This window comes from Mya arenaria, chromosome 16 (genome assembly GCF_026914265.1).
Source record: "Mya arenaria isolate MELC-2E11 chromosome 16, ASM2691426v1".
Lineage (NCBI taxonomy): Eukaryota > Metazoa > Mollusca > Bivalvia > Myida > Myidae > Mya > Mya arenaria.
In genome coordinates, this window is record NC_069137.1 from 28,301,246 (window position 1) to 28,324,953 (window position 23,708).

The 23,708-nt window shown below is 33.7% G+C and overlaps 1 protein-coding gene and 1 long non-coding RNA gene across 2 annotated transcripts in view; both read left to right on the forward strand.

The window, feature by feature from the left end:
- The first annotated feature begins 328 nt into the window (after nucleotides 1-328).
- On the forward strand, nucleotides 329-2,726 carry LOC128222291 (uncharacterized). The gene is made up of 3 exons (XR_008259120.1): nucleotides 329-512; nucleotides 748-891; nucleotides 1,337-2,726. It is a non-coding gene; the product is annotated as an uncharacterized LOC128222291 (long non-coding RNA).
- Nucleotides 2,727-7,075: 4,349 nt separating this feature from the next.
- Nucleotides 7,076-23,708, forward strand: part of LOC128221536 (uncharacterized) — a 59,721-nt gene continuing 43,088 nt past the window's right edge. Inside the window, exon 1 of the mRNA XM_052930142.1 lies at nucleotides 7,076-7,144. Within this exon, the coding sequence (XP_052786102.1) occupies nucleotides 7,076-7,144 (69 nt within the window). The remainder of the gene's footprint in view (nucleotides 7,145-23,708) is intronic.

Here is a 23,708-nt window from a genome sequence, read left to right on the forward strand (position 1 = left end):
TAAAAAATAAAATAAAATTAAGGGGCCGAAATGTCTCAGTTGAAAATCACGAAGGGGCCGAAACGTCTCGAGTCATTTCAATTAAGGGGACGAAATGGCAGGGCCGAAATGTCTTAGGGGCCGATTTGGTAGTAGGCAGATTTGGTAAGGGGCCGATTTGTCTTGCTCCCTTATAACTTATGAATGACCTTCATTTACTAGGAACACTCATCCTGACCATGACAACACTGTAGATAATTGTGATCTGTTTATGAGTTTCGAAAACAACAATGATGAAATGACAAAAGATCACAGTGCACTACATAACTGTTACAGTGTATTTATATGCATCATATTGCTATCTTATTTCAGGACAGTATCCATGCTCCCTGTCCGACACCCTCCCATGTTGCAGTTAACATTTCCCTGCCAGTCTTCTTCCCCCATCATGCCCAACCGACTGGTCCAATATTGTTCAAAACTATATGGAAATGCCTCGTCATCGTAGTTTGGAGTATGTACAGAGCACTCAGGTACATTTTAGTTATTTATAACTTAAGTTCACAAATTAATAAACGGCTAATTAAATTATTAACTGACAGTTTTTTTCAAGTAAGGAGAATATTTGTGGTTGCACACATGACAATCATGTGATGCGTAATCAGAAGGCATTTTGTGTTTCCATATTTTATTTTGAAATCATGCAATATTTTAGATTAACAAAATAGCATGTATAAAATAAAGATGTACGTGTATCAAATGTTGCAGGATAACAAGCAGTTTATTTGCTTGATGAGACTGATTTGCCGGGGAAGGGAGCAGACACTGCTGTGAGCATGATGATCACTACTTCAAGTACCATGGTTTGGAGAAGAAAAGCCGAAATTGGCACTTTGGTCTTTGGAAAAGCAGGTAGATAATAAATTTTGCACATTTATCCCTATAGTAGAGTACTTTAATTTTGAAAATACTTACCTAACAGAATTGAGCCCTAGATTTTCAAGAGTATTCACTTAAGATGTTAGCCTTTTAATTGTTGTCAGTTACATGTCAAAAAAATAACCTTGACCATAACTCAATAACTGTTAAAATTGATAAAATGCAACTTTGCATACCTATTGCCAGAGGACGAATGTATATGTGAACTTTCATAAGTATGTTATTTCTATATTACATTTCAAATTTTCAACAATGATCAACAAGAATAAATGCTGTTTTAACTAGTCAAGAAACTCCTCACTTTGTCAAAACACCAGTATGATATCTAAATCTTTATATAAGCTTGTTTTTGTGTGCTTTATTGTGATGTCAAAATATGACTGAACTAGACATAATTTCTATCATTTCATACTTTCAGCAAACAGGCCTGGCTTTGTGCAGTGCAGGTTTGTTGCATCGGATATGGTGTAGTTTACCTTGATGAAAACCAGAGTAGTTGTGTTACCTGAACTCCTTTCCGAAATCTGCATCAAGGGGATGGATCTTGAATAGCAGTGGTATTAACATGACAAGATCAGATAATACAGCAGATTTGACATTTAAAAAGACAGTGTGCCCTTGACAGTCTCAACCAAAGCATTGAACAAACTGTGCAACCTGTTAATTAACTTTTAGAGCTGTTTGTTTGGACTAGTATTTGTCATTCAGAAATAAGTAGTAACATTATTTCTCAGTATGAGAAAACTCCAGGAATTAGAAACTTACTGATATTTACTATAACTATGTAAACAAACCTCTTAGGGGTTTAGCCAGGTTAAAGAAAGACAGGGAGCCACAGAAAAGAGACAGGTTTCCATGTGTCAATAGAACACCCTTCATTTAGCTGTGAAGAATTTTAACATTTTGAATGTTACAGAAAATGTAAGGAACATTGTATAATGTTTAATTGAAGTACTATTAGGTTTCAAGTGCCAAATATGTAAAGCCTGTGTGTATTTATAATCATGTTAATGTAAAGTTGTTATCAAAACAAAATCAATATTTGACTGTCTTAAGCTTTTAATTCTATGAAGGCAGGAGGTTGCCAATCTATTTCTTAGTTCTACCTTTTTCATAACTGTGGCCAGGGGTTTGCAGGCCCTTATAACACTTTAAAAAAAACCTGATAAAATTTCAATTTAACTTTGTTAACTTTGATATGGTAATCTAATCTTACTGCAGCTCATTTCTGCAATATTATGACTGAAACTGTATGTTATAACAATAAGTATGGTTACCTGTAAGTTACTTTAAATGGAATTTTTTGACAAGTATATAAGACAAAATTATTGGAAAAAATAAGAAAAAATTGTTTGTTAAAAGGTATAATGCATGTATGTAGACAAAAACAAAATGAATAATTACTTTGTGTTTGAATAAACTGTATAATAATTGTTTTCACTTCTTACATTTGATATATACTCCAAAATGGCAATTTAGGATTTGACTCCAAAAGTTTTGCACACAGTATCACAATATATTTATATATATCACAGGTTATTCACATCTACTGATCTCCAATAGTTCACTTTTATTGTTCGCATATTGTTAACATTTATTGGTTCATAGTTCGCGAATGGTTCACATGTACTATTCGCAAATTGTTTACATGTACTGTTCGCAAATTGTTTACATTTAATATTCGCAAGTTGTTACCATTTAATATTCGCGAATTGTTAACATTTAATATTCGCAAGTTGTTACCATTTAATATTCGCGAATTGTTAACATTTAATATTCGCAAGTTGTTAACATTTAATGATCTCCATTTGTACAATTTGTTCACAATTTGTTCGCAATTTGAGTTCACAGATAATCTAATTTGCATGTGAAAAGTGAACATTCTGTGAACATTGTGCGAATGAATTCTTAGAAGAAGATACATGTTCGCAGATAGTTCGCAAAATATTTACATATTATTCACAATAACTGTTCACATTGAATGCATTTTTTCTGTAAGGGTACATGGTTAAAAGCAAACAACATTTAAAAATACAATCCCAGCGAGGGCGCATTATGTAAACAAAACAATACATGGTTAAAAGTAAACAACACTTAAAAATAAAATCCAAGGGAGGATACTGTAAACAAAACAAATCAATGGTTAAAAGTAAACAAAACAATACATGGTTAAAAGTGAACAACACTAAACAATAAAATCCCGGCGAGGGCACATACTGTAAACATAACAATACATGATTAAAGGAAAAAACATGGTTAAAAGTAAACAACACTAAACCATAAAATCCCGGCTGGGGCACATTCTGTAAACATAACAATACATGGTTAAAAGTAAACAACACTAAACAATAAAATCCCGGCCAGGGCACATACTGTAAACATAACAATACATGATTAAAGGAAAAAACATGGTTAAAAGTAAACAACACTAAACCATAAAATCCCGGCAAGGGCACATTCTGTAAACATAACAATACATGGTTAAAAGTAAACAACACTAAACAATAAAATCCTGGCAAGGGCACATACTGTAAACATAACAATACAAGGTTAAAAGTGAACAACACTAAACAATAAAATTCCAGCCAGGGCACATACTGTAAACATAACAATACATGGTTAAAAGTAAACAACACTTAAAAATAAAATCCCGGCGAGGGCACATTCTGTATACATAACAATACATGGTTAAAAGTGAACAACACTAAACAACAAAACTTGGGCCAAGGCACACTCTATAAACATGACAATACATTTTTACAATACAAGCAGAAACTGTTAAAACTGCGGTGTGCAATCACTGAATCACTATGTAAATTCCAAACCTCTCATACATGTACATTTATGTTTTTCTCTGTTAAAGTATCACAGTTCAATATATATATTACTTATGTTCCTATTTGTACTCAATAATTTGGTTTCACTCAATTAGCAAAATAAATCAACAACTTCCACTTCATTGATACAGAATAGTTTTTTCAAACCTCCAACTTGCAATATAGGCAGAAACTATTAAAACTGCTGTCCATAATCACTAAGGCACTAAATCGCTTGGTTAATTCCAAATCTTTCATAAAAATCATGTTGTTTGTCAGCATAAGTACCACAATTCAATTTATAAGACACATAAACAAGTATTATGTTCCTATTTGTATTCAAAAAGGGTTTTTTAACTCAATTAGCAAAAGTAATCAACAACTGCCACTTCATTTATACAGAACAGTTTTTTCAAACCTCCAACTCCCAATATCAGCAGAAACTATAAAAACTGCTGTCCTCAATTAGTAATTCTATTTAAATTCCAAACCTCTTATACATCAAGTTGTTTGTCAGTATAAGTACCACATATCAATTTATTCATCAACAACTTAAACTTCATTGATACAGAATAGATTTTTCAAACTATCGACTCCCAATATCAGCAGAAACTATTAAAACTGCCGTCCATAATCACTAAGTCACTAAATCACTATGTTAATCCCTAACCTCTTATAACCATCAAGTTGTTTGTCAGTATAAGTACCCCAAATCAAGTTATTAATCAACAACTTCCACTTCATTGATATGTAACAGTTGTTTAATCTTCCAACTCCCAATATCAGCAGAAACTATAAAAACTGCCGTCCGCAATTAGTAATCACTATGTTAATTCCAAATCTCTTTTATCAAGTTGTTTTTCAGTATAAGTACCACAATTCAATTTATAAAACACATAACACAAGTATTACTATTATGTTCCTATTTGTACTCAATAATGGGGTTTAACTCAATTAGCAAAAGTTATAATCAACAACTTCCACTTCATTGATACAGAACAGTTTTTTCAAACAATCAACTCCCAATATAAGCAGAAACTATTAAAACTGCCGTCCATAATCACTAAGTCACTAATTCACTATATATGTTAATAATTAATTCATTAATATTTTATAAAAATGAAGTTGTTTGTCAACATAAGTACCACATTTCAATTTATAATACACATATATCACAAGTGTTATGTTCCTATTTGTATACACAAAAAGTTTTTTTTAACTCAATTAGCAAAAGCAATCAACAACTTCCACTTCATTGATACAGAAAGGTTTTTTTAAACTTCCAAATCCCAATATAAGCAAAAACTATAAAAACTGCCGTCCGCAATCAGTAATTCTATTTAAATGCCAAACCTCTTATACATCAAGTTGTTTGTTAGTAAACTACCACAAATCAATTTATTAATCAACAGCTTTGACTTCATTGATACATAACAGTTTTTTCATCTTCCAACTCCTGATTTAAGCAGAAACTATACAAACTGCCGGCCGCAATCAGTTATCCTATTTAAATTCCAAACCTCTTATACATCAAGTTGTTTGTAGATGCAAAAGTACTGGAATTCAATTTATTATACACATATTATTACACAAGTATCTTGTTCCTATTTGTACACAATAATGTGGTTTTAACTCAATTAATTTAGCAAAAGCAATCAACAATTACTTCCACTTCATTAATTTACATCATAACAGTTTTTTCAAATTCCCAATATAAGCAGAAACTGTTAAAACTGCCACTTGGAAGTTCTTCAACCTTAAAAGTCCTCACACATTTGTTTGGTTGTGTAAAGCATCCAATCCACAGCTATTGAGCAATCCCAATACCTGTTTAAATTTGATAAATTATATATAATGTGACATGAATAAACAATGTACTCAGTACAGCCATTACAAAAGGACACAACCCACTTCTGCTATTACTATATGTAAATTTCAAACCTCTTATATCAAGTTGTTTGTTAGTATGTGAGTACTATATATTTTTACCAGAAAATTATTTAAACCAAAACTGAATCATGAAAACTGAAGTGAAATGTATTTCAAAGCATATAATTTTCTATGAGACACTTATAAGTATATGTCAATGATTTGCTTGCATTAAAAATATTTTATCTCAGACATATTTATTGTGAATTCCGGGGGACCACAGGGAGGGATATGGCATGTTTGTGTCATAAAAAATGGATCTTATAATTGTTGTGTTCTTTCAAGCAATTTACCAAAATTGGATTCCTTTAAATCAATTGGCTGATGTAATACAACTAATGGTATATTTTTGATTTAGCAAAACTGGTTCCATTTTAATGTATGATAAATGATAGTTTTACCCTAATTGGATTTCTTTAGTCAATTATTGATATTCTTCTGAATATATGTTTACGGCTTTAGAGATATCAAGACTGGATCCTATAAAGTTATGCTGATGTACCAGTCAATAGTAACCACAGCCCTCCCACAGCAGGGACTTTGACTTTTGGTCCGGCCAATCCCTGGTAAAATCCCCGCCCTGCGGATACGAACTGCAGGTAAAATCCCTGTCAAATGCCCCTATACCCTAAAAAATGCTAGTCAAAGAACATTCCCTATTATTCATGGCACTAAGACAAAACCACCACATTCACCTGGCACTGCAGATCCACCTGAAAGGTAAAAACAGGGCCCATTTTCACCGCTATCCCCGGTATACCCCCGGACCTGTGGGGGTTGTGGTAACAATTAACTGGTGTGTTGTAGCTAGTATTTAACAAATTTGTCATGTTCCACATGATCTGATTTTGAATCTCCTCCATTAGTTGAGAAAGAATAAATAGTCCCTTTTAACCTCCAACATGTTCTAAACTGTAATTTGTAAACAGGGTGGTTTTTGATCAATCAATAAGTAACTGTAAATCATTGCCTAATAATTATTTTTGGTCAAAAACAAAAACAACACCACAATAGAAGTAAAAAAGACACTCTGATAATAGTCCTTTATGTTTGCATACCAAAGTATAACTTTCTATGTGAACTTACCGATTAATCTTGTGTTTTGCTTATTATTGGTAGACGGGTGTCCTTTTTTCCAGACTGTTTTTCACACTTCTAAGGGGCATAACTGTAAAAGGGCTACAGTACACTAAATTCGTGAATTCATATGACTTAACTGGCGTTGATTACCCGCACCAAGAAAACATGCAACTGTAAATGCCTTCCTCTTTATGGACAATATCCTCAAATTTTGTAATAAATATTTTATATCCGTGTTCAAATGATAGAAAACTGCAGTCACATCTAAAAACTATAATTGAAAACTAGCAAAAACGTAACTACAGTTTCTTAATAAGTAATAATTTTTAACAATGGGTATTTCTGCTCACATATCTGTTGAGATGTTCTCGTACTTGTATCTCTTCGGCATGGTTACCTTGGTAATGCGTCGGTCGAACGTCCGCACAACGAGCCCGGGTTTGAATCTGGTGACCACTTAAATTGTGATATGGCCCAAATGGCAGTCTCTGTATAGCATAAACAACTTGATGTATAAAACGCATGGAATTTTCCACCACCTTTCTCTGTTTTTGTCACAAATGCATGAATAAAACCCCAAAGTATTGTGAGTGAGTTTTTGGCATCGACACGTTGACAACACAAGGTGCATACGTCCGTACAGCGATCCCGCGTGCGAAACTGGTGCTGACTGGTTAAAACAAATATATGTCCCACCACTTCGACATCGAAAACTAACGCGAGTATATCAGAGTACATACGCCAGTACACCAGTACAAAAACACATACATATGTAAATATTGGTCTTTCTGAAATGTGCATAACATGTTTTATTAAACAAAATAGTCGTATTCGTCTTTCTGAAAAAGTCCTGCATATCTCAAATAAGATCAGAATCCATGTATAAATCATATTTAAAACAAACCTTCAGGTACTTCAAGAACAAAATTGACACAAAAAAATAAAAAAAATAAACATTTCATAGATGACTGCAATTTCTGAATCGCAACCAATTACAATAGGCTGTTTTACTCACATATCTGTTGAAAACTGTATATATCTAACACGCAAGAACATTTCACTGGACGCCAGACGTCATTGTGTTTACACTGCTACCGTCAACGTGCCCCTTGTGCAGAAATACCCAGCTCTTCTGAAAAAAAGGATGACAATACTACTAAGAAATTTAAACCAAACCCTCAAAATTACAATATATCACAGATTATACTCATGAACATGTTTAAACTAAACAGCGATTCTCCAATAATTGACGCAATTTTGAAAAATTCCTGTCTCTAACATTACAAGAGCTATTAAATGTACAAAAAAGCTTAAACGTATCTAAATAAGAGTTAAAGAAGGACTTTGAGATGTTTTTAGCTGCTTAGACTAAATTTTGAAGTTAAAATACTCGACGATTTTCTTTCAAAAAATGACTTCTGTGGTTAGATATTTGCACTAATTATAAATGAAAACATTGAATCCTTTCAATAATCTTATATGTCAAGGGTTGTTATTGTTCACAAACACGCACACACACATGAAGAGTGACCACTCATTCGTCGGCCCCTCCCTCCCTCCCTCCCTCCCTCCCTCCTTCCCTCCTTCCTTCCTTCCTTCCTTCCTTCCTTCCTTCCTTCCTTCCTTCCTTCCTTCCTTCCTTCCTTCCTTCCTTCCTTCCTTCCTTCCTTCCTTCCTTCCTTCCTTCCTTCCTTCCTTCCTTCCTTCCTTCCTTCCTTCCTTCCTTCCTTCCTTCATTCATTCCTTCATTCCTTCCTTCCTTCATTCCTTCCTTCCTTCATTCCTTCCTTCATTCTTCCGTCATTCCTTCCTTCATTCCTTCCTTCATTCTTCCGTCATTCCTTCCTTCATTCCTTCCTTCATTCTTCCTTCCTCCCTCAGGCCGAGGCTACGCCACTGCTAATCTTTGTAATAAATGCAATGCAGATCGTACCGAATGGAAAACAACAACAATATTTCGTTAAGGTGGAACGCGACTATGAAATTGTTTTCGAGTTACTGTTTGAAAATTGGTATACGAATAGAAGAGCATATGCCCAATTAGGGACTGTTTTTACATTTTCAATATTCGGAACAGTTTTGAAACTATGACTCCTCAAAATATACCATTGACGTCAATTTCGAGACGTCTGTCATATTTTTACGTTCCAGCTACAATAACCGATAGTTTCACCAATTCTTCGTTTACCGCTAAGAAATTTAAACCTCAAGTGCGTCTTGTGAAAACGTTCACGCATATATATTTTTCGTTTTCTTGTTTTACGTTATTTATTTAAAATTCGTCTTAAACGTCATTTTTCGCGGGAAAACACGGCGTCGTGTTTCGCTGAAAAAAGTGCCCCTTTCTTTGATTATTGAAAAAACTGCTCGTTTAATTTTTGATTTTTTTAAATACATGTATTCAATGTTTTATTATAAATTGCCTGATATCAAAAAAGGGTACCTCACTGAGTTCGTTTTTGCGCAGTATCAAATAATCTAACCCCTATACCTGTTTTTCCATTGCGTATTGTTATAAAATGTTTCGGATGACGTAAATCGAACTATTATTTACGCTAATAAGAGCTTAGTTTTGAATAAACCACTGATCAATAACATATAACAGTTGTTGTTAATTTTAGTTAAATTGATAATTCAACATTGTTTTCTTCTGTTGAATTCCGAATAGTTAACATTATTAAATAATTAAAGCACTGATTATAAATGAACTATAGTTAAAGTGACATGCTTATCCAAAATCCATGCATAAACGTACATAACAAGATCAATTTTGTCTAATAAAACTTTAACTTCTTACTCAAGTATGCATTTATGGAAAATATTAATTACTGGTTACAAGATTTTAACCGCGTGTTTAATAACAGAATGCTCAAAAACATTAAATTATTGGTGAATGCTAAAATATTTACTGTGGTCTACTCTAATCTCATAATGTAAAAATACGATGTTTTATGCTCATTTCTTTCAAATCAACTCGGTATTTCTCATAAGAACCTTTGTTTTCGACAAGATTTCTGCATCCAAGCGTCAGATCACATACGATCTTACTATCATGGAAGTCAAATAGACTTATTTTATTTGCATGTAGAATGCAAGTTTTTTATTTATACTTATATAATAGCTCTATCCTACCTATTTAATTATTTTGACAACAATATGCTATAATTTTAAACTGTACTATTATTGTATATAATATTATTTATGCTCTATGTCTATCAATGTTTGGATATATTATGAATATGTCCAGCCATAGGGAAAATTAAGATATTGAGTTGAGTTGAGATGGGAGAGTAAGTGTGCATCTTTAAATAGTTACTATAAGCTCATTTTGTTAAGGGTTGTTATAGCTTACATACAAACACACGCACAAAACGTACAATAAAGTCACGTACGCAAGCGTAAAAACGCACCCCACACACCATCCCACACTCAAGCACGCGTGCATATATGCGCACGCGCTCGCGCTCTCGCACTCACACACACACACACACACACACACACGCGCGCGCACACACACACACACACACACAAACACGCATACGCACGCCCATACACACGCACACACACGCACACACACACACGATCTCACACATGTACGCTCTCACACGCAGGCATGTATGTACACACGCTCGCGCGCGCGCACACACACACGCACGCCCGCACGCACGCACGCGTGTACAATACGCACGCGTGTACAATACGCACGGCAGGGACATTGAGTGCGGGACAAGGTAGCTATGTTGGCTTCTGTATCATGGGCATTGAATGCATCGCCGAAAGTTGTCTCATGAATTTGCTTGAACGCACGAGAAGCTTTGATTGCGTGGTAAAGTCAGGAAAACAAAATAACTCGTTATGGATTAAAACAAACAATGCATTGATTAACAAAATTAAACATTTTACTGCACTAAAACATTAACTTTAAGCTCATCATTTGAGCCATTTGGAACATATAATATTTTATCATAGTGTGTGTGTGCGTGTGTGTGTGCATGTACGAGTATGTGGGCGTATACGTGCGTTCATGTGAGTGCATTTGTGTGAACTATAACAACCCTTAATAAGATGAGATAATAGAAACAATTCAATGTGATCATTTACAATCAGTGCAAACACAAGTATTAAACACAAGTACGATTTACCACAACTAATACTATTGTTTTAATATGCCTTTAACAATAAATACACATCGAAAACAATGGTTCTTATGGAGAATACCGAGTTTAATTTGAAAGAAATATGAGACCATAGTAAATCCTTTAGCATTCACCAAAAAATGAATCATTTTTGCGCTTTCTACTATTAAATAAACAGTTACAATGTTGTAATCAGTAAATAATATTTTGTATGAGTTTATTATTTAGTAAAAAGTAAGGGTTTATCAGTCAAAATAAATGTTTGTTATACATGTGGAATATTGATTTGAATAAGAGTTTCACTTTAAATTTTAGTGTGTTTTAAATTAACGCCGATTGACCCCGTTATATATTGACCACATGCGTCATTTTCTTTCTGTTCAAAGAACAACCGATCATTTTTAAACGTCAAGAACTGACCACCCCCACCCCTCCCCAAACCGTTGCGTAACAAATGACCCTCGTTGAAAATGTTTAAGAGTTATATTCACTACCAAACTTAGTCAATAATATGGTTACCAATATTAGTGGAATTTATTAATTGCATATGTTTTTATTCAACGATAACCGATTGACTACATCAAACTTAGATTTAAAACACTGAACTCTATAGTCGCGTATTTCATAGATCTGTATACTATTACATTTTTCTCCGATAGTGGCATACAGAAGAAAACTGGGATGATTTTAAGGGGGGGGGCTGCACCCCCTCTACTGCCGGGATCCGTTCGTGCTTATTACAATGCAGATTTCTGTCGATTATCATTTTTTGGTTTGTTAGTTATATTGTGTATGAAATGAGTGTCACACGCTGAATTTACTATGCTTTTGCTTAGTTTAGAGCCTTATAACTGCAGATCTCTACTGATAAGACATAAGATTTTGCAAGACAAACTTGAGGTTGAAATTTCATAGCGGTTAACAAAGAATTGATCGGATATTGTAGCTGGAACGCAAAACTATGACAGACGTCTCAAAATTGTCGTCAGTGGTGTATTTTGTAGACTCAAATTCTGTAGTTTCAAAACCGTTCCGAATATTGAAAAAGTAAAAACAGTCCCTAACTGGGCATATGCTCTTCTATTTGTACACCAATTTTCAGACATTAATTCGAAAATTCTCCCATAGTCGCGTTCCACCTTAAATCGACGTCACTTTGGCAATAGTACGTGTAATACCAATTCGACAACACTACATAATCACAATAAAGGGAATTTACCCTTTCACAAGCCATAGGCCATGACGCAATTGTCATCCCTGCAATATCACAGACACACCTCGCTTTTGCAGGAATTTGACTTAAGGACGTAATGAAAGCTTGTTTTGATGATAAAAACCAAATGTTTAAACCTTACCTCTTTTGTTAAGTTATTTAGGCTTAGCTTACATATTTCTTTCCAAATGAGTATCGGCAATTTGCTATTTGGGCTTGTGAATGAACTGTCAATGAAAATGTTCAACTAACTAAATAAGTTTATTCCGCTGGAAAGTTTGAATCAAATTACATTTTTAAATTTATTATCCTTTGTATTGCTTATATCAAGCACCATAAGATATCCCTGATTTGTCAATTTGTCGGCGGTGAACACATTTTTTAATACATAGTGTGTCAAAAACGCTTGACATCTTCAGACATACTACGCACGAATGGTTGAATGGTTGGAATGTCCACTCCTCATGCAACGCATATATCAGACATGTGTGTTACCATGGCCGGATCGAAGCTGGTATTCAATACCCAAATAGTTGGACAAGACAAGATCGCAGCGATATAATGTCATACGTAGTCTATTGTGAGACCAGCAGATTGCGGGCGGGCGACAATCAGACTCCTCAGGGAAAAAGAAACCAGTAACACACTTTAAAGCTACACTCCCAGAGATGTACCGTTTGCACACCTTTTTTATGTTTTGTCTTGGAAAGAAAAAAATGTTTGCGTTAATATCTGCAAACCAATGATAGATTGCTGACAAAAGATCAGATCGCAGATTTGAATATTTCCGTTCGAAAATTGATGTTTTGTGGCTTTAACCGTTACTAACGGTTTAAGAAAAATGCATTCAACATTAATTTTTGATCTTAAATATAAAACTGTTCGATCTAATTTTTGTCAGCAGTCTTATATCACTGGTTTCCATGGATTTTCGCAAAGATTGGCTTGTTTCAAGACAAAAAATAAAAGAGTTGTCAAAACGGTACATCTGTGAGGGTGCAGCTTTAAACAACAACATCATTTATTTAAAAACAGTTAAATACAATGTTTCAAATAATGTTTTTATTATTGCGATAATTAAATTGCATCTTCCATAATTTCTTTAACCCGTATTGTACTATTTTAAATGTCACATAATTAAAACCACTAGAAATATTGAACACAATATAATTCCCACAGAAAAATATCAAACTGTTCAAGCACTGATAAAACTACCATATATTTAACTCCCATCTCCATATCAGAGAAGTGTGCACTTACATAACTAATAAGAATGTTCTAGAACAAAGTGCAAAACGCTTGTTTATTCAAAAACGTATTTAAATAGAAAACTCTACATCATTCTAAACAAATCTTGATAAATGCATTCTAAAAATATAGTTAGATGAACAGAGGGTGTACTTAAATAAATGTATTTCACCTTAAAATGAAACCAGATAATTAAAAAAATGAAGTACTTAATTACATGTATCAATGCCATATCTCTATGGCCACAACTCCGATCTGCCGGATTTGACGTACTGCACAGTCTTTATAGAATTCCCGATCTCCACGCCACTCCTGCTAACAGCCGTCTGCCCAACCGATCTGATTTACAAAATGCACAGTCTGCGTAGCATTTTAAAGCCGCACTCGATTACAGCCGTTTACACTGTCGATACAAATACGAGACTCGTCAGTGAACTCAGTCCTTCCTCTAATTTCAGTGCGTCAATTAGAGATGCTCCCCACATTATGTTACAATGCTCTGACAACGTGCAAATGTCATTATGTTGCCCCAATACTGGCGTTTCTCCTTCAGCAATCATTCACGTACGCGGGATTGAACCATAGGGCTGCATCTCTGGTTGTTTTGGTCAACATAAGTACTGTTTTTGGTGGGACTGAAACTTAGGATGGTGATCATGTTTTCTAATAGGTCAGAATATCGACTGCATTTGTTTTCTGAGTCTGGGGCGTATTTCTGTGTTAAACCCTGTCTTGGTTGTTCCCCCTTAATCATGGTGAGTGCCAACACATGTAGCCTCTTTATGACCGGATATGGAGTCCAATACGCCACTTGACGCGCAATCTACTGCTTGCTCCCTTGTCGATGCGGCTTCAATGAATACTTAGTGTGTATATTGTCAGGAGATTGTTTGAATGAAAGCTTGTGAATTCATCAATGTTCGTTTGGATTTTTACCACGAGTGCGGCGGGGTTGCACTATATATATTGCTTCGTATTCTATGAATTTCTACCTTATTATTTACCTCGCATTTTATCTCTAGTTGATAGTCTCAATCATCTGCACATCGTGAATCTGCCAAGTACCTCGAATTTCGCAGGCCATCTACTGTTTATTCCATATTTTTTTTATACATTTCGTCTAGATCGAAGTCCATTTCGAACAAAAAGTCACTCGTCATATCATTTATTTTCTTACCATGGTCATCCTTAAACTCGTAGATATAAATGTTACGAGCTGTCTTTCGTGATTGAACATGAGTATAGCTGTTTTTGTCATCATGTTATTCTTCAGTGATGCAAAGGGAATGAGCTGTCGATACTTAAGTCGTGCAGATATGTGCCTTTTTTATGTGTACACGCGTGAGTATGGCTTATAATTGATCTGATATTTTTATTAAATGGACATATTTCAAATATCGGAAAATGTGGTACCATCACTTTTACCACAGGTTGGCTTCTACTTTGCCTCAACTGTGTCCGCACTGTCGTGCAAGGGGCATTTCACCCGATACGGACATGTATATATTTTGATATATGCTTGAAACACCGCAAGACCATCCTGGAGCTTGCAAGTAGAACTGATATGAAACTACTTACGCCGGCACAATACAAACTTACTAGCTCTTCTTTAAAATGAAATATCCACAAGAAGACCATTTTAAAGCCTTTAATTTTCCGATTTTTATGCATGGAATTACCTTAGTTTCATACTCATTAGTTTCTTTTAACTTCTACTTTTATCAACTAGGGTATCGAAAGTGTATTAAGCTTAAGTTTCGTATCTCTATCGTTTTCTGAAAAAATGCTTTCTTGCCAATATATAACATGCTAAATATAAGCAATATAGTCATATAAAATGCTACTTATGGTCCATATCGGTGTGTGAATGCATATGATCATTCCTCTTCTTCCTTAATAAAAAGTGTCGCGTTATTCGGTACATATTTAATTCACAAAAGGAAAGTGAATTCTTTTTTAGAATAATGTGTTAATGTGATAGATAACTTTGTGCTTCATATCATTATTATTAACTCTGATGATAAATTTATTGATAGTTGTGGTAACAATAAATTGTCAAATTAAAGATGTTCCCGACAATGTTCATGATGCTGATTCCATTTTGTATTGATGCTCATTTCATTTATAAATGCAGTTCAATTTAAAATACAAATTACCTTAAAATTACCCTGAATCTAAAAAATATAGTAAAGCAGTATGATGATATTTATTCTGCTGAAATTAAGTTATATTTTTTTGATAAGCTACCGGAAGTGGTAATAAATCTTGAAAGCTTTCGTTTTTTTTCGAAATGATATTCTTTCAAAGCTGACTTTTGGATTTAAATCATGAAAACTGTTTGTGCCTTTAAATGAATGATTGTTATTATGCATTTGGTTTGACCTACATACCGACTGATATTATTATCAAAACCACTTGAATATGTTATCAGTCCTACATAATCATCATCGTCACGTGAAAGCCAAATGTGATTATATCAGTTCACTGTGCGACATAGACACAGACAGAAGTGGAAATATGGCCACCGGAAGTGGTAGTTAATGGATAGTAAACAACAGAGAGCTTTTTAAAAAGGTTAGAAATAAGCATATGAATACGGTTTCTTTTTCTAAATAATGTACACGTAAATCGTTAAAGTAGTTTTGTTCGCTTTTTGTACATGTAGTATGTGTCTTTATTTTAGGCATGAGTTGTGCATGGGGTATATATTTGTTCATGACTCGTAGCTCTTTATGTTTTTTGATCAACTGTTCATTACGTCATTTACTTAGCCGCTAATTATTTCATTGCACTCAGCCGTTTATTGTGTCATTCCACTCAATCGTCCTTTGTTTTATATACGAGTTTTAAATTTTAAACGGCTGTGTGAAATGACAAAATCATCGACTAAATCAATGTCAAAATAAGCAGTCGAGTGTTTGACAAAATGAACAGCTGAGCGAATGACATAATGAGAGGCTGAGTAAAGTGTCAATATGAGACATGAGACTAATGAGAGATAAGGTAGCTTATCAAGTAAATGAGAGATTGAGCGGCTAAGTACGATATATATCTGAGATATCATTTATAATCATATTAAATGATATCATATCAGTAATATGTCATATCAATCATTTAAATGGTATTGACAAATATTTGAAATAATAAAGCTCTCATTTACTCAGCCATTTAATTTGTTCACTTAGACGCAGATTAATTTTGCTCATACTTTCATATTGTCATTCACTCGGCCACTCATTATGTCATTCACTTAGCAGCACATTCTGAATCCAGGAGATGCAGCTCTGAATCCAATATTTCAGAAGAATGAAGATGTTAGTCAACTTTGTAGTATTTGTTTGTGTGTAAATGATTCCAAAGAGTGAGATTTATAGCAAATAAGCAACTTATAGACAATGGTGAAGTGCTTTACTCTGAATTTAATGCCAAATCTAGCCTTCAAAACAGATACTTAAAGTAAAAAGTTTTTTTTAAAAATGGGCATAATAATGCTATCTCTGCATTTTCTACATCATGTAGCCACCCCAATAATGAAAACACTAGCAGTTGTCATGAATCTTTCAGTTTTGGTGTTTTTTTTCCATTTCCTTTGTTGCGCCATTTGTCCCAGAAGCAAACAATTTGGCATATAGTGGTGTTAACACTGTCTATAAACACATGATCACTACATTTCTTTTGTTAAACTGAACAGTTCTGTTACCTTTGTATATAAGTGGACCAGAAAAGCAAAATTTTGACAAGTTGAAGCATTTCAGTTTGGCTCTATGTCATTTTTTATATAAAACACTAAGCGGATGAAGTGGAAAAACCTTATTTTGCTTAGAAAAAATCTTAAAAGAGTAGGCATGCCATTTTTGTGGTCTGTTCTATAGACACTATATAAAGCTACAAGGAAAACTTTACATTGTCAAATTATTCCAATGCATAAGGAAAAAATGGCTCTTCAAAGGTTTGCGGCTTACCATTTAAGGGAAATGGTTGTTTCTGCTTTTTTATGAAAATACCACAGGTGCTAATACTCTCATTCATTTAGTTTTTAATATATCATTGCCAAATTTTCAGTATGTGTTGCATATAGCCCTAAGTTGAACAATAGGAGTTATGAAGTCTGTATCTGAAAAAATGTTGCTTAAATAGGCTCAAGACCACAGTTATCTGCCCCCCGTTGACCAAGATCCGGATGTGAAAAAAGAGCGCTTGTGTTCAAGTATCAATATTTTATTAAAGTTGAATGAAAGAGAAGAAACAGGTGGCCTTCTTGCATAGAGCTTAGCATAATTTGACACTGTATTGCAAAAACTGATAGTTTTCAGTGTAAAAATTGGAAAAATCATTGCCTGTGGAACTTTGTAAATTGGTTGTTTGTAGCCTTATTCCGTCCTGACCTCAGGGTCATGTCTTACTACTCAATTATTTGAGAAAACGCAATAGTCCACCATATGTTTTCTTGTTATCAAATTTTGTGTCTTGGATTGTTCTACAGCAGCCAGTTACTTGTTTTTCAATTGGGACTGATTAAAAGTAAGAAGCCAAGTTAGTGTCTAAATGAAACATATATTAAAAATAACTGTGGTCTCACGCCACATAGCATGCGCATCCAAAAATAGGCATGTTTTGGTTTCCCCAAGTCTGAGGTGGTAAGCGCTTATTTAAATGTATTGTGAATCTGGTTACAACCGGTGTTTGCCTTATTTCTAAACGACATTTGCAACAAAATGACAGCTATTAAATGTGAACAAACAATAATTACAGAATAAATTTATTAAACTTGAAAGTTGTGTTATGGTAAAAATCTTATATATGTATATAAATGTAACTGTGTTCGGTATAATAAAATAAATATTGCATGGCTTCCAGTGTGAAAGTACATATTGTCAACATTCGGGTAAATATTTATATAATTTATGTAATGACATATTTTGGGATATTACTCAGGACAAAAACATTGTACGTATATGCTTAAGAAGACTTTATATCAAAGTAATAGCACTGTTTTTGTCATAGTTTAGGGATAGAGTTTCTATCCTATTTTTATCAGAAATTAAACAGCTTTTTATGTAATTTATTTTCTGACATGTGTGATACCTTTTTTCTCTCATTTATTGTGATTTCTGATGTTAAAGCTGCACTCTCACAGATTAATCGTTTTGACAACTTTTTTATTTTTTCGAACGAACAAGTTTTTGCGTAAATATCTGCAAACCAATGATAAAAGACTTCTGACAAAAGATCAGATCACAGCTTTTCATATTTCCGTCCCAAAAACGATGTTATATACATTTTTAATAAACCGTTAGTAACGGTTTAAGCCATAAAACATTAAATTTGGATTGGAAATATGAAAATCTGCGATCTGATCTTTTCTCAGCAGTCTTTCATCACTGGTAAGCAGATATTTACACACAAAAAAAATCTAATTCCAAGGCAAAAATGCAAAAAAAGTTGTCAAAACAGTAAATCTGTCAGAGTGCAGCTTTAAGTAACAGTAACACTTTTAATGCATTTTGATATTTTCCTCCATAATCAAATGTGTGCAGAAATGACAACCTCAAATAAGTGGATTTTTCTTTATTTAATATCAATGCTTTAAAGGAAAACAATCAAAAGCAAAAAGTACTTGATTTAGTTCATGTACAAGCAGGAAAGTTATTAACCACTTCTAAACTTGACAATCATGTACATTACACTGCTTAATTAAGACCATGTAGTAGTAACTTTCAATCCATTCTTTTTCAATAGATTATCAGTTATTCTTAGTATAAGCCTTAAATATATATAAGCTATATATATCATTCATTCACTTATGTTGCCCTCCACATTCAAATGATAAAACATTTGAAACTTGTAAGGCTCACTTTTGTTTTCATTTTCAATTAAAAATAATTCATGCATTTTTTCTGTTACTTTTTTATATATTTATTTTCTAATTACAGACTTATTCTACAATTATACTATAAACGAAACACTTATGTGATGGAAATATATTGCAGATATTGAAATGTGCTTTAAAAATATACTAGTTACTAGTTTTTGAAAATGGAAGTAAACCCCTTAAATCTTTTGGTTTGAAAAAATGAAGTTTTAATAAAAGTTGAGTAATGTTCTTATGTTTGACCCTTTCCTCAATGGACAATTTATTGCTTTCATATTTTTTATAAAAAACTTCCTTAACTTTTATTTTATTTGTATTTTTTTCTGTGTAAACAATATAGTTTTTTCAAATGTGATAATGCTTTTGACATGTGATATTAAAAATATTTGTTTTATTTACTGTTAATCAGGGATTATACTCATGCATTTGGTCAAAGGAATGTCTTACTGATGTTGCAGTTAAATCAACATATTTTATAAAATGGAGAGTGTTGAAGTTAAATCTTCAAATATGAGTATTGAATGTTATTGTTACAAGAAAATATACTCATCTTTTACTTTTTTTAAAATGTCTTCAGTATCAGCTGAATGCTTATGTTTTATCCTCATTATAATTACATGCTACCTAGTTCTTGTTTATAATAATTGATAATTTGTCTACTGCAACATAACTGTATGCATTTCACATTACTCATTTACAATGGCCATGTGCATATTTATCTCATATTTTATAGCTTTAGTTTATAAATGTATGTAGATAATCTATGCAAATTAAGGACTCATAAATAAATTGTGAAATACTTACTGCTCGCTTTATGGAAGGTGTGAAAGACCAATACTTATAAGGATTTACATCTGGTAATAGGAACCATTTCCTTCACACTACTTAGCGGATTTCTTTCACGTTGGTCTTAATTATGCACAAGTCAATTGTAACCACGCCTCCCCCCCCCCCCCAGGTCCGGGGGTATACCGGGGATAGCCAGGGAAATGGGCCGTGTTTTTACCTTTCGGGTGTATTTGTTCAAAGGAATGTTTTACTAATGTTGCAGTTAAATCAACATATTTTATTAAATGGATACTATAGTCTTAATTATGCACCAGTCAATTGTAACCACGCCCCCCCCCCCCAGGTCCGGGTGTATACCGGGGATAGCCCGGGAAATGGGCCGTGTTTTTACCTTTCCGGAGTGCCGGTTGAATGCGGTGGTTTTTTTTTCGCTTTAAATATAGTGGGGAATGGGCCTTACCTAGGGTCCCTGGGGTACGGGGGCATTTTGGCGGGGATTTTACCATCTGTTCGTACCCGCAGGGCGGGGATTTTAGCCAGGGTTGGCTGGACCGAAATTCAACCTCCACGCTATTCTCCGGACCTGGGGAGCCGTGGTTACAATTGACTGGTGCATTACTAATCAAAATACTAAGAGACCATGCAAAGTACAGCGTGTATATACTAGTGATGGGCAATCGGCTTGGATTTTCATAATCGATTAATCAGAGACCCTGATTGATCGATTATCCGATTAGTCGGCTGTAATCGGACAGTATCACAAAAGCATCATTTTCTGATGTATATATCAATAAGGACCTTAGTTTTCATGTGTATTTCATTTCTTATGCTTCAGTTAGAAAACAGGTATTGTTTCTGGCATATTGAATAATGGGGGGGGGGGGGCTTGGTTACACTTGACTGGTGCATTAATTAAACCGGTTTTGAAAATTAGATTGAAAAAAATGAGACATAACACATTGGTTTTGGATGGCATTAGCTATTAAAAATAACGAGTAATTGGAAATTAAATAAGCAAAACTTTTCTCACGTATTTTCGGAGTTGGACGGCAAACATTTCCATTCTTCGAACAGTTTTTTACATTGATCTTGACGTTCATTTCAATATGTGAGCACAGCTGGGGTCGATCCTAACCATTTCGCTGGAATAATTTGCACTTGTCCAGCACCTGGACGACCGATATCCAGGGTAATCAAATATTTTTAGATCGATGTCCCCCCTGGCCGTCTGCCATCATAAAGCTATTTGAACGCAAAGAAAAACTTTTACCGCCGAGTATGTTATGTCAACTTTCTCGGATATTTGATGTTCACCTTAACCGCTAAGTGCGATAGGCGCGAAAGTATCGGCACGTGAGAATCGTGATCCTCTTCTTTGATAGATATAGATCAAAGACAAGAGTAATTATTAAACGGAATTATAGAACTAATATATTGGATAGTGGTTACTTACAGTAAAAAACACACCAAAATATTGCATCAACTGATTCAGATATTAGATCTAATGTTATATAAGAGATCATGACTAAAACGAATTAAATGATACTAATGTAAGTAAATAAAACATTAAAATATAATCATCGGACACAAACTACTACTGTAATAATATTAAGATACTTGATTGAAATTATTTCTTTACACTTAGTAGATTTCTTTCCCAAATATTGGATTTCACTTCTCAAAAAGGGAATTCCACTTCGCTTTCAGATCTATTTTCAATATATTTATCTAACTTCTTCATTTTTGGACCAATTCCATTTAAATTTTAAATATAAACCTATGATAATGCCTTTTCAATTATTTGTTCATCAAAAAAAAAATTGTTAAAAAAATGAGTTATGAGTGTATTTCACGTCTCAAAAAGTGGATTTCACTTGTCAATATGTGGATTTCACTTCGATTTCCGATCGTTTTTCAAAATAGGTCTACAACTTTCTTATTTTTGGATCATTTTGGATAAAATTTGAAATATGAACCCATTATGAAGCCCTTTCAATTAATTGTTTAACAAAAAAAATAATTTGTTAAAAACAAATGCGTTATGAGTGGATTTCACGTCTCAAAAAGTGGATTTCACTTGTCAAAATGTGGATTTCACTTCGATTTCCGATCTTTTTTCAAAATAGGTCTACAACTTTCTTATTTTTGGATCAATTTGAATAAAATTTGAAATATGAACCCATTATGAAGCCCTTTCAATTATTTGTTTAACAAAAAAATTAATTTGTTAAAAATAAATGAGTTATGAGTGGATTTCACGTCTCAAAAAGTGGATTTCACTTGTCAAAATGTGGATTTCACTTCGATTTCCGAAAAATCGCTCTTACTTCTTCATTTCTTGATATATTTCAATAAATTTTGAAATGTAAACCCTTCATTAGGCACTTTCCAAAATGTATACAAAAAATAAAAATTACTTATTAATATAACTGAGTTAGGAGTGGATTTCACTTCTCGAAAACTGGATTTCACCTCGATTTCCGATCTATTTTCGAAAAATTGCTCTTACTTCTTCATTTTTTGACCAATTTCAATAACATTTGAAATATAAATCCTTTACGAGGCACTTTCTATTAAGTATACAAAAACATAAAATTATTTATTAAAATTAATGAGTTATGAGTGGATTTCACTTATCGGAATCTGGATTTCACCTCGATTTCCGATCTATTTTAGAAAAAAAATGAAAAATTGCTCTAACTTCTTTATTTTTTGACCAATTTCAATAAAATTTGAAATATAAATCCTTCATGAGGCACTTTCCAACATGTATACAAAAAAATAATTATTAATTAAAATAACTGAGTTCTGAGTGGATTTCACGTTTTGAGTGGATTTCACGTGAAATCCACTTGATTCCTTGATCACCCCGCACCGAAGAAAAACTAAATGAAAGTACTGTTAACACTCAAAGTATCGGTTACTTCCCGTAGCTCTAAGTTACTGCTCTATATAAAGTTGGAAATTTACTGGATTCAAGCAAACTTTTTTTTTCGATTATGGAACGATGAGGTCGCCGATCGCCAAATTACGAATGTCTGCCGATATAATCGATTATCGGCGATCATCGGCCCATCACTAGTATATACCACCTGTTTCCAAAATGATGTTTTGACAGTGCTTCGTCAGACGGCTATATTGTGAAAAGGTTTGTCGAAGTGTTTTAAGAAACTAAACTCGCAATCAAAATTTGGTTAAAGAACGAAGGTAGGGCTCCGTAATCGGCGTAGGCTGCGCTATGTTTCATTTACAATGGTGAAGAAATAGTAAAGTTATCTTTGTTTAAAGTATTTTTTCAAATCAAAATATTGCCTTCCGACGTAGCATTTATGACGCAATTTATCACGTGGTATACATACACTGAAAGTATGGACTGTACTGGACTGTACCCGATATAAAAATAATTATACAGCGGAAAAGCACATTCAAAAAAGCCTCTTCGTCCTTGCCATATGAATATTCATAAATTAAGGCTCTGTGCTTAACTTGAAAGAACATGTACTGAAACGTTTGCGACTTGTTTATATAAAACAGCTAGTTGTTCTTGATGGCCCGATAGGCCAAAAATGCCGGCCGCGATGTATTGTACAACATGTGTTTCATAAAAAGAACTACGATTCCGGCAATAACGCTTCAAGCCCGTAGAGGCAGCGCCTTAGTTCATATTATTACATTCAAAAAGCCCAAAATTCTGTCATTCTTTCAGA